The sequence below is a fragment of the Pagrus pagrus genome (genome assembly GCF_965226575.1).
Source record: "Pagrus pagrus genome assembly, chromosome: 3".
Lineage (NCBI taxonomy): Eukaryota > Metazoa > Chordata > Actinopteri > Spariformes > Sparidae > Pagrus > Pagrus pagrus.
Genome location: NC_140187.1, coordinates 14,311,261 through 14,324,228, shown reverse-complemented (window position 1 = coordinate 14,324,228; position 12,968 = coordinate 14,311,261). Strand labels below are relative to the sequence as shown.

Here is a 12,968-nt window from a genome sequence, read left to right as displayed (position 1 = left end):
TTCTTCTGATCTCATAATGTTTTACAGAGGGGCAGTACATTTTGTGGTCAGTGCGGTAATTTGTTGTTGTGTTTTTGTTGAAATAGACATTTTATCGCACTGACAGCTGACATTATGGGATGTTCAGCCTCTGTGTGTGGCCCTGCTATTTTTGCGGGAAATGTCATCAACAACTGACATCGTCAACATCTGTATATTATATACGACTAGTCTTTTTTAATTTATTTAATTTTTTGTATTTTGTACTATTATTATTATTATTATTATTATTATTTTATTATTATTATTATTGTTATTATTATTATTATTATGTTAGTGTTTTAGTGTCACTGGCCTGCCTGAACATCGCCCCCAAACATTTACATTTCCACTTTAGGCGCCTAATGAATCCCCCCCGTAAATTGCCGCCGCTTTGTTAGCGCCGATGTTTAATTGGCTGGAAGAAGATGAATGAGGCTGACAGGAATCAGCTGTCCAGAGATTCCCCTGTGAGTGTGACTCGGAAATCATAACCTGACCAGCTTTTCCTCCTCCGAAACCAGCTCGTTGAACTTGTCACATCTAATTAGGGTGTTAAAACGCGCGGAGTGCATCGGTGGGAAACAGTAGGTGGTTGGTCCGGGGCAGCCAATAAGGCCTTTTTGGGTCAGATGGTGGAGGGGTGGAGGGGGGAGCGGCGTGGTTGGATGGTGAAGTTGTTGAATTGGACCGCTGCGGGCTTTTATTTTCTAAGCAGGCCCCCTTTTTTCCGCTATTACTTCAATTATGGCCATCCAGCGGGCTAAACAGGCCATCCTGCATGGACTGTATGGGCTTGTTTTAATTAGGTATGAAATTAATTACAGCAGACATCTATTAAAGACTTTTAAGTTTGGCTAATTTTTTTCCACAGAGTTTAAAGGTATAACACTGGATTAATGGCTTACAGCCAAAATTACATTTTATTGCATCCCATCACTTCTTTCTGTGCTGCCTGTCTAACAGGTGTCAGGCGACGTTTGAATGAACAGATACAGAAAAGGAAAATAATCTCAGTTTGCTCAGTTTTCTCGCCTTCATGCGTATTTTGATCCAGAAATTCAAACATGGGTATTTAAAATTAAAATCCAAATATTTTTATTTACAATTTCTGCAAAATATTAAGTTGTTCTTGTGGCAAAAAGTCCTTAAACATATTCTTCTTTTTAGTTTTATAAACAACTTTGTAACTTATTGTGCTGCTCGAGTCAGCCCGTACCTTCTCTGCAAGTGCGAAAACACAATCGTCTTCGATTCCCATTTTAAGAGGCCGCATTCTCTTTTTATTGAATACTTTTTTTTCCTTGTATTGGTACAAAAAAGCCCTGTGATGTCTGACAGCCTACTCTCACCATTGTTAGACGAACAGCCACTAGAAAAGGACGAGAGAAAGAAGAGGGAGGAGAAAAGGCCCTTCTGTTATTTTCTGTCTTGAGACTTGCTGCATAGGCTATTCAGGCAAGTTGATGAACTCCTCCAAAAAGTTTATTAAGGGGCCGAAAACAATAAGAACTAAAGCCTTTGGGTGCCTGGGCAGACAGTTTATAAACTAGCTGCTATTGTGCCTCAAAGGCAGATGCATGAATACTTTTGAATAGGGGCCTTCAAACTGACACGATCAGGCTGGACAGCAGCAGTTTTAAAGGGAGAGAGGGTGCTTCTGCTGCAGCTCAGATCTCTGCCTTTTTTTGCATTAATGTACATCTGCAAAGGACGGGGGGAGGAGAAGGAGCTGGGCACTGTCTGTCATGGCCACGCTGGTTCTCCCCTGGGCTTTTGCACTATATGTGCGCTTAAACAAACTTTAAAAAGAAGATGGATTTGTTTGAGTAAACAATCACTTTCTTACTTGTCCCTGCAGAAGCGATCGTGTGTTATACTTTCATGTTTATTTATTCTCTAAGAGCAGAGGTCAGTTTATCAGCGTCATGTGTGGTGAAATTTGAGCAGCGAAAGTCTGTCCTGTGAATCATCATAGAAGCAGATGCATCCTTGTTTCTCCAACTATATTTTGAGTGTGCAAATTGCACAAGCTGTTAGGTGGCGAGTGTGACAATTGGTCTTTTCCTGTTAATGTTGAATTTCTGACAAAAAGCTTTCAAATATTCCTGATCATTCATGCGCACCAAAGGAAAACTGTTGTGCGGCTTTGGCGACGTGGCTTCACTGTTGATTTATTTTTTTTTCAATGGGGCACACTGGTTACGCGCACTCAAGAAGATACATTATTCCCCTCCTTTTCAGTAAACAATAGACTGTCACTCTTTATCCCTCTTCCCTCCTCTGTCCCTCCCTCTCCAGCTTTCTCTTTTAGTCCTCTCAGTCTCTGGCTCTGTGCCTCACAACATCAGAGGGAGTCCAGTGATTTGTGACCCCAGCAACCCACACTTAATCTCGCTAAAGAGGGGGAGCATCCAGTTTGCAGCTTGGCGGGCCCCAAATAGGCCAAGCCTGCTCTGGCAGGTGTCAACATTAGCAAACAATTGGTCCCCAGTCCCATGCCCCGTACCCCAGTGCGACACTGAACCTAAACTATTTGAGGCGCGCTGAAAGGAGCCACATAATAGGGAATGTGGAGGAGGAGGAGAGGAGGGGGAGGACAAGGGAGAGATTACACTCTGAGACAGCTATTAGCAGGGATGAGGCTTTTCTAAACAAACAAAAAAAGAAGAAGACGATCAATACTGTGTTAGTTTACCAAGTGGAGTCATCATTGTGGCTTTGGAGTATTTATTTTCTGCTCCATTGTTTTTCTCGACTTCTCAAACGTCTGTGGGCCGTATTGGCAATCCAATTTAGTTTGGAGGGGGGTCCCTGGGAGGCCTATTTCTTCTCCCGGGCAGTTGTGTGTTAGTTTCGCTTGCGGTGGGCAGCTCATTCATAGATTTGCTGTTGTAATGAATCCTGATTGGTGAGTATTACCTTCGATAGTGGACCAGGCTGTCCGAAGGGAAAACAACACTCAGGGATGACAGAGCTCTGCTCGGCCCTGTGGGATTGCAGCCCCTCGTCTACTTCATTAGACAGGAGTGTCTTTGCAAAGAGAGCAGAGGAAATGGGAAGGGAATGAGTTGACATGTGGACTGTCGCTGCTCTCAAGTGGATATGTGTCTTGACAAGAGGGCCAATGTTTTTTAAAGGCCATTTATTTATCTCTCACTGCTGATTCCTAGCCATGCCACGAGGAGAGACAAGTGTTCTCAGCGGGGGAGATTAGTTTCAAAGGTTTTAATGGGAAAAACTATAGTTATCGGACAGAAATCTCATTTAATTGCTTTGAGATCCGGGACGTCTTTCCTCCTGGCTTCCAGAAAGAAAGAAAAAAAAAACAGTTCAATTCAGGTAACATCGGCTAAAACAAACCTCCCAGTGCAGTCGTTCTGCACACACATCATTTTCCTGCAATAAACAAGCGTAATTAACTGACCTCATGACCTCTACTGACAATGTTGCCTGTTGTCAGAAAGCACCAATAAGCACGTTAACAAGCAATAAAATGATTCTGAGCATTCATGGCTTAACGTAGAGAACAAGCCCCAAACACAGACTGATCAGCATTTCTCCTAAAGGCCATAAAATCTCATGTCGAGTCCTTTTGTTTTCATCTCGACTAGGTGACTTGCCAAAGGGGACAGACAGTTTGCAGAGTATTTAATTAACCATATAATCTCATAAATCATCGTCATTTTGCCTAATAAGTTATCTACCAAACAACATAAATTGTTGTTTCCAGCTGACAGATAATGTCAAACAGCGACAAAGGCCGGTTAATTCATGAAAGGTCCACCAGTAATTCTTCAGTGTATTTGTGTAGTCCTTATCAGTCTGGAGACAAATACTGGCGTCTTTGATTTCCGCCAAATACTCCAGCGCAGAAATCAGAACCATCTCCTATTTATGGCTCCCTTTTTTCTGGATTTTCACACTCTGTGTACGCCTGCTTTTACAAACTGATTTTGTACGTATATCTTACAATATATTTATATGTACAGTTCAAATTTTACATAATTTTGCATTTGTTTCACTTCTGTATTAATTATAATGCTTGATTATCATTGTAGTAAATTTATTCCTGCTGTCCTGCCATCAAAACGATCCATTGTGTTTTGACAGCATTTAAAATTTTATGTTAAAGCCTTTTCTCGGCAGCTTGAGGAATATAGAATAAACTATAGTGCAATTGAATTTCCTGCCTGTCTGAGATAATCTGAGGAACATTTTAAGATGGGCAGTGTAATAATAAGCGGGACCTTCGTCTTGGTGATTAAACCATTGTTATTCTGCCAAACAATAACGCTGAAGGATCACAAAAATGAGTATACAGTACATCAGGACGTTATTATGCCCATGTTAAATTGTGCAATGGATGAGCAGGTCAGAGCCACATAATTTATTGAAAGAAATGTAGTTTCCCCCAATTCGCCTTGCCACCTAAGGTTGTCAAACTCTGACAGCTGGCACAGATCGGGACACTGTGTTGCATTATGACCGTCCACTGGTTACCATGGAGCTGCATTAGAAAAGACAAAAAGCATTTCTGGCTAATTTTATTACAATACAGGAATAGCCCACATAATGTGCAACAGTAATTACGTTTAGCACAGTGCGCCCGTGCTCTCCCTCAGTGATGAATGAGAAACATTGACCATGGTCTGCTAGTTTAAAAATCGCCATTAGCCTATGCTACTTAGGGCCAGAACATTTCACATTTTATGCTCTTGATCTGCTTCAACACTGAAATATTCATTTGTTTTAATTGTGCGTGTGTTTTTTGTTTTTTTTTCATAGCCACAAAGACAATAAACATGTTCCCCGAGTGTTGCGAATCAGAAATGTGTTTTTTCCCACCAAGTTAAAATGTGTAAGCGGTTGTCCAAACAGTGGGGTGGAGCTCCTGTCCTTGCCGACAAAATAACAACTTCAAATGTTGTCCCCTATTTTCAACTAATGGGCTTATTTCTGCATCGTCAGTCATTCTCTCCTTGGGGAATATGTAGTCTCAGTATAAAAAGCTTTGCCACTGTGCCACATTACAACCCCTCAATATGGAGGGATCTCAGAAATTAATGCCAAGCACTGTGATGCTTTCACTGCGCCCAGAAAAAAGCTCTTCACAGGAAACATTCATTAAATTGTTGAACATAAAGGAACTCTCTGGGAACAGTTTGTTTACTCAGTGCATAATAACACTGTGGAGTATAATAGCATTTTTGAAAATATGTTGGCTTTGTGTATAAAGATTATGGAGCCATTTTTCTGAGATTTCAAAGCCACCTATACTGATTTTATTTGTTGAATTAGAGACAACTCAGTGTCAAGATGTGCAGGAATAAAGTAATGTTTAGACATATAAATGTGTAGCAAAAAGGCAACGTTATCTGTAAAAAGGACCTTAGCATTACAGCCCATTAATTAGATATTTGTATATATTTTTAGCTTTTCAATCCTGAAGTTTCCATCATTCTTCACAACTCTTCTTCCCTTCCTGGTGTCCTCTATATCACACAAACTTTTCCACAATATTTGCTGCCTAGCCTTGTCCAGAAAATTAGGAAACTTCCCTTGGGCACATAAAAATGTCCGCTGTGCATTCCTATACTGTGCCCAGTAATCTCTCTTTGGCTTTGTTGAGAAAATGATTTGTTCCTCCAGGAGACCTCGGCTCATAGCCCTGAGACGTTACTGTTTGATTTCCTGCGTAGGTTTTTTAGAGCTTTTTGCTGGGGGACCGAGGCGCTGGCTCCAGTGCCATTTGGCAGAGACCCCCATGGGCTCCTTTTTACTTTCTTGTGCTCTCTGTTAATTTCATTACTTTCGCTGTGACCTCAATTAGCAAAGACTTGAGCTCAGGCGGTGACATTCTGCTCAGCAGAGGAGGAAACCTGGTGCAAAAGCTCACACTTAGTGGGGAAGCAAGTGGTGGCAACAGTCTTCCTAACAAGGTTAACATTTTGTGTCCTATGAAGTCTTTATGTGACCCTGTAAGATCCTTTATAATCTTGATTTTTTTCTAAAAAAGCAGGAATATATCTGATAAATTAGTAAGTAATTTCATATGTGATCGTTAAATGTAGGATTTTACATTGTGTGAATAATAATATCCAACATATTTGCAATGTTAGAAGTGCAAAAGTCTTTCAAAGCAGTTTTTTTACACTAACATAAAAAACTAAACAGTACTCTGGAGAACAACGGTATTTGCGTCATGTAGACTCAAAGAATATGTCAGAGTTAAAAACAAACATTCGTATTGTCGCTAATATCCTAGTTTTAGTCAGTAGTTTATTAAAGAAAAAGAATCCCACCCCTCAAGCCCTTCACGCTTTCACACTCAGGCAGCGCAGAGGCATGGGGAGTCAATATGTCAGCGTTTATGGATGCCCTGCGGAGCTGCACAGGGCTGTCAGGCCCCTATTCATGCTCTAATGGCCCCCTGAGGAGCTCGTCTCTCCGGGCTGAAAAGGCCGGGAGGCCCAGTGGACGCCCTGTTGTTGAAGGTGAGCGTGCGCTCTCATGGACGCGCCGCGCCTTCATCCATATGACAAGAGCCATAAAAGAGCATCGCTCTCGCTGCTTCTCCCTCTCTGTCTCCTCCGCTTTCTCTTGCGTCTCCCCCCTCACCCCTCCCTCCGTCTTCTCTCCCACTTTCTCCCCACCTCAAACAGAGAAAAGGGGGCTAATTGTTTGTTGTGAGAGCCAAAGATTATAGAGCCTCCCATCTTTCTTCCTCCCTTTGCCTTTTTCTCCTCTTTTTCAAGCCCCCTACTCCTTTTCTAAAGAATGTGATTCTGTCCGAGAGACAAGGGAAGAAAAGTATTGGAATTTTCCTGAGGAATGTCGACGTAAAAGAGCCTAAAAACTCTGACACCGGCAGCGAGAGGGTGCAGAGAGGCGTCTTTTCCTATTTTCATCAGGTAGTTGTTTAGTCGGTTTTAACAGCTACTTCTTATGTTTAAAAGTAACAACGAAACACTGCAAATTTTAGAGCACAGTTCCCTTCTGCTTTTCTCCCTCTTCCTAACTGACCACTTGAAATAGATTTCGTAACAAGTGCCCTTGGCCCTCGACCACCTGCCATAAACTGGTAATTGACATGATAGGCATGAGACAAAGCTGAATCCAATGACATCTGTCCATAAAGGTGAGCTGGGAATGATTTTATTTTAGATAGACGGCGCAGTTTTAATCTCCTTATGTATAGTTACACATATCATCCAGATTCAATTTCAGCTAAATGTCAAATTACGGCCCAGAGAAGGTCACTGACAACCAGAGGAAATTGATGATGCATTTTGGCATGTTACAAAACCAAGTAAACAGTTAACTTGATTCCGCCACATATGATTGTTCGGTATGTTGATCTGAATATTTTAATCGAATGTATATGAATAAAAGCGAACCGCACTGAGGCTGCGCTCACTTTTACAGTTTTGTTTTTGTTTTTCACTCGCGGGGAGATAACTACAGGAAGAGATTATTCATAGAGAATTTGTCTTTAAACCATTCTGGTTATCGCTGTCGTCTATCTTGTATTCACATAAGGTTCCTATCTCAGATACATCCTTCGGTAAATGCCTTGAATCACATGCTTCCCTTAACTTGGCAACCCCTTTGGGATGAACAGGCAAGTGCATTAAATGGAGATGCCGCACCATTCTCAGAGAAATGCAAATTGGGAAGTTGTTAGTTATTTGATGTTGCAGCACGATCCCCCCCGCCCCCGAAACATCCCTCCACTCCAGTGTTGGTGGTTGAATCGTATGCAGTCCTGGGGACAGGCAGGGCTGTTTATATGCAGGCCTGGAGCCCCAAAGACAGCACAGAGACAGATGCATGTCAGAGATAGCAGATCCCATCTCAGGCAGATGCCTCTTATCATAGGCCTGTTTGCATAATTAGGCCTTTTGATATTCACCCCCTCTGACTGACAAAAAGTATAATTGCAGTATCAACTACGACAAAAGGTAGGCACAAAATAAACAAGTCAACATAAATAGGGAGAAAAGACGCGGTGTTATTTTTGTCCTGTGGGAAAAAAAGAGGGAGGAAAAAACAGCATTTTAAACTAAATCTGCTGTCAGTCACAGTCAACTGGTGTGACTCGGTGCTCAGAGGCTGGTCCTGTGAATGCCTGCAAAACACAGAGCGTGAGGCCTGATTGTAATTATGCTGGAACTAATATGCTTTTCAAAATGAGCCATTATGAGCTAATGCTGCACTGCCAAAGCCCTGTCTGTTTTTGTCCCTCTGTCTTGGATAGTTTGCAAAGGTATGGCTGATATTGAGGCCATGGGTTATGATATCAGAGACAGTCTGACTGAGGATGAGCACTACTTAACTTTAGGCTAATGCTGCTCACAGGTTAGAGGGGGGATAAAACCACCTGACCCCTGCACCACTGCACAGTGTTTCTAATAAAGAAGTCATTGATTTCTGATTTTAAAGAGTCATTTCTTTTTATTTATTTTCCATTTGCAAAAATAGTGTTTATTTTTTATCATTTTGTTTATTTTCACGGTGGATTTTGCAGTTTTCTAGCCGGTTATTGTCACACCTCTGGATCGAAGTACAGATTTTGACTCATTTTTCAGTTTTAGTTTTAGTTTTTCACCTTTTTAACTTTGTTTCTGGTATAACTCATACAAGGATGCGGTCTTTAAGAAAGATTAAACACAATTTTTATGCATTTTCTGATCATTTAACTGCAATGCGTCACTGGTTTTCATTGCAAACTGCCTCAAAGAATCAGATTCACGTCTTTAAACCAACATTTTTCAACAACTCGGTTGACCTGAAGTTTATGGCAGTTGTTATGTATCATAAATCTGTAACCTTACAGATCACTTGGTTAATTGCTGGTATTGAGTGGACAGCTGTCTGTTTAATCAGCATTACTTCAGCGTCTCGGGGGTAAAGGTGGAGGACTGGAGGAGTCCGAGGGGTTGGAGGGAGAAGAAGAGAAGGAGGGCTGATGGAGGAGGAGGTTCTGAGGAAACAGGGTGATGATGAGGATCCCATCTGTCTGCAGTCTGAGGAGAGACTGTCAGCAGAGACTGTCGGGGTCAGCAGAGGAGCATCAGGGGAGAGAGCAGGCTTTAAACCTCAGACTGACCTTAAAACTATTAACTAGCAGCACAAGTCCTTCAAGAGCAAGAACTCTGTTTTATCTAAAAGGTCTGGTCAGAATTAAAGCATCATTAAAGCAAAGTCACACCAGCAGGATGGAATAATTTGGTGGTTCTCTGGCATCTGTAGGGATTATTTCTAATAAGGAATCAACCACAGTGATTAAAACAGGGGTAACGAATTGTTAATCACTGTAAATACACGTTTATTTAGTAAAAGCTGAGTTTTCTAGCACAAACTTAACTAAAATATACTGAAAACAGTCAGTATACACTCTCTTACTTTTTGAGTGTGCTGTTGATGTACACTCTTCTCCCACAATGTAGTGCACAACGGATGTAGAGAAGCTGCTCGTAGCAAGAATACAAGTTTAAACCAGTTTCGAATGATGATGAAACATCTTCAGAAACACTTTTAGAAAACAAAACAAAGGTCTGAAGCTGCAAATATTGAATCTTTTAGCAATTGTTAGCATAAAACGATCATGTTTGTTGATATAATTCTATACTAACTACAAAACAGTATACAAGTGGACAATTTCCTCCAATGTGATCAATGAATGATATCTGATTCTGTATACTATGAGGATTAGTGTGTACTAGTTTAAAGTGTAAACCGTTAGTACGTAGTATGGATTTGGGACCCAACTCTTTACGTTGTTGCAGAGATTAACCAGCAATCATGACAATTTCCAAGTTGCAGTTACAACTGGGAAACTCAGATTTTCTGAAATGTACAAAATATCCGATGCCGATTTTAGCCTCACATCAGCTAAAGTCTGTCGTTCACCAGAGTTGTTAACGTGGTAATCATTCCCATCCTTTATGTTGTGAACGCTGCATTCGTTTCTGCTTTTGACCTCTTAAAGTGGTCAGCAAATTCACTACAGGTCAGAGATTGATCCTCTTCAATTACATTTTTAAACTATTACAATCTAGGTTAAGGTTGCATTTACTCAACCCATACCCAGTGTTATTTTTTAATCTTAATCTTAATCAAGCACTTACCTCAACAAAGCAGTGTGTAAACCTGATTAATTCCTATTTATAATGGGCGCAATTTTAAATCAATATCGTGGGGAAAAACCTCAGAGGGCCCCTGGAGGAGAGTACACGGCGGTAATCGTGCCCACTGGATGGCACATAATTAGATTGTAATTGGACGATAAGTAATGAGAGTGGTTTATCAATATCCCATGAACCTGTGAATGGAATTACCTCAGTGGTATTATACAAACGTCTAATCAGAGTGTACCTTTTTGTGCTGAGCAGACCGTTAAGGAATTGACCTGGACAGGCCTGCAGGGATTTTTGTTCGCTGAGTCTTATTATGTCTGTGATTTGTTAACATTAGGCTCATGTGTGAGGGGAAAAGGAGACATGAAATTCAGATTTTAAAGTGGTTTCGAATGGAAAACAAAATAGAAAATTGTGGGGTTTTTTGTCTGTTTAGCTGTTTGTATGTACTGACATGTTTCTGAGTCTATTGTAACACTACTAAATATTCACCAGAAGTCAGTTTCAGACATCAAAATGGAAAGCGGCCACGTGTTTCAATATATTTTCTCTCTCCTAGTCTCCAAATGTAGTCAGCATATAGATGAGTTTTACGTCCAACCCCAATCCCAGTTGGCCCCATGCAGCGTGTGCCATTTTCCATTTTCCCTTACTCATTACAGACAGGGCTGTTGACCTTGTGCTTCTGGTTCATGTACAAGAGCAGATGTGTTGGCTCTGTAGGGCTTAATGGAGAGCAGCGGTACAAGCTATTGTCTGTCGAGCTTTATCAGTCATTAGCCTGATAGCATGCTAAATGTGACACAGATTGCCGCAGAGGTTTACTTGCAAAATAAAGTCTGCGAGAGCGCCTCAAACAACAAAGGGGAGGAAAAGAAAATAATTTGAGGAGGAGAAGACTTTAGTGTCTTTCTCTGGGCCCCTTGAGTATGTGGCCCCCACGTCTCCCTGTAGGACACAGAGGTGACTTTGGAAAGTGATCTTCAGTCTGCAGGGCCGGTCTCAAGTGTCGTCATGGCAAGTTAGCAGGCGAATGGATATACGCATCCTCATGAAAACCAACAAAGGGATATGTGGTGTATGTACATATTCAACTTTGTATGTTCAAGGGTGTTCTGCAGCGGAGTGAGTCTGTGCTTCAAGAATCAATCTTTATTAAAAAGGATAAGACTGAAGAATTGATTTAATGAATGCGGCCTCATGTCCTGCAGCCACATGTAATCCGCAGAGAATCATCGAGCATGAGCTCAGGGGGACAAAAAATGTTCGTAGAAGACTCATAGAGTGGCCTGTAATGATAGTCTCCATATAATCCCATAATTCCTTGTTTAATTAAACTCTGGAGCTGGCCTTGAGACTCCGCCAGCTCTGTTGCTCTTTTGTTCTCACAGTTGTTATTTGGAGGCTAGGTTTGAGTATTCTTTTGTCCACTTATGTTGAAAGATTTGACTGGAGTGAGCAGCAAACAGAGAAATCGTGGCTGTTAAATGATGAATTAGGCAGCAGGAAGGAACTCGCTCGGGCGAGACATTCAGGTGAGCTTTATAGTTTTCGTTTGAGCTGAATAGCGAAGGGCTTCTCTGTCAGAAGCAGAAATCTCTTCATGCACCCTCTCCTTCAATATCTCCCTTTATTTTCCCTCTCCCACACTTTCTGGACTGAGCATGATGCAATCCAACTAGGCCTGGAGCAACACTGGCACATCACGCCGCCTTGTCAATGTCTCAATGAGGAAATTATGAAAATATAAATTTTATGACACGAAATGAAAAGGGCCATGTAGTTTGAATAGACATGCAGAGGAGGTGAAAATGATGCAATTTTCTAAATTCAGTTATAATGGTAATGTGCAATGGTAATGCGTATTTGCTGTCAAAAATTTCCCTGTCGGCCCGGATTGTACAGCTTTGTGCTGTATCTATATTCCTCGAGCAAAAATTCAGCTTAGTTGAATGCCTAAAAAGTAATGTAAAATATGTTTTAATTCATTTAATGACAGCAGATGGAAACACATGGGACTGAATGGTTTTGGTGTGATATTGTGTTCTATTTTATACACTTTTGGCTGTGCTGTGTATGAGCAGTGTGCCCTGGGCCAATGAGAGAGAAAAGCAGGGTGAGGAGCAGCAAGGTGGCCTGTGCAGATTAACCCCTCTACCCAGCAACACCCCCGCTCCCCCTCAGCCCTCTGCCTTCACAGCCTCTGGGGCCCCTCACAGAGGCAGGATTGTGTATCAGGGCCTCTTCTATATTAAATAAATATCCACAGATTAAGATAATATTCTCCCAGTTGTGAATTGAGCGAGGAGAGGCTGTCATTTGAGCCACAAAAGAGGCTCCAAAATGCAGATAAACGCCGTTAGAGTTTCGTCTTGATCAGTTTTTTCTACAAACAGCCCTTAGTTAATTCAAACAAAAGACTCATTAACTTGTTTTCATTGCGTGATCACACAGATGGCCCTCTGTCTTTTTCTTTTCACCTCAGGTAACCGCACAGACGACGGTTCAGATGTAGACTCAGAGCCCGACTTGCCTCTGAAGAGGAAGCAGAGACGCAGTCGCACCACCTTCACCGCTGAGCAGCTGGAGGAGCTGGAGAAGGCTTTTGAAAGGACACATTACCCAGACATCTACACCAGAGAGGAGCTGGCCCAGAGGACGAAACTCACAGAGGCGAGAGTACAGGTCAGACGAACAGTACAGTAGCAGTTAGAGCAAGCATCAGTTCATCTGAATTATTAACACACATACACATATGGTGGTACAGAGCTACAGCTACTTTTGAAATGTAATGGGTCACACATTACT

General features: G+C 41.6%; 1 protein-coding gene across 6 annotated transcripts in view; it reads left to right on the top strand.

The window, feature by feature from the left end:
• pax7a (paired box 7a) overlaps positions 1-12,968 on the top strand; it is a 61,750-nt gene that overhangs the window by 24,735 nt on the left and 24,047 nt on the right. For all 6 annotated transcript variants that reach the window (XM_084348403.1, XM_084348402.1, XM_084348404.1 and 3 more), the window contains one exon: positions 12,646-12,845. In XM_084348403.1, coding sequence (XP_084204529.1) covers positions 12,646-12,845 — 200 coding nt within the window. The remainder of the gene's footprint in view (positions 1-12,645; positions 12,846-12,968) is intronic.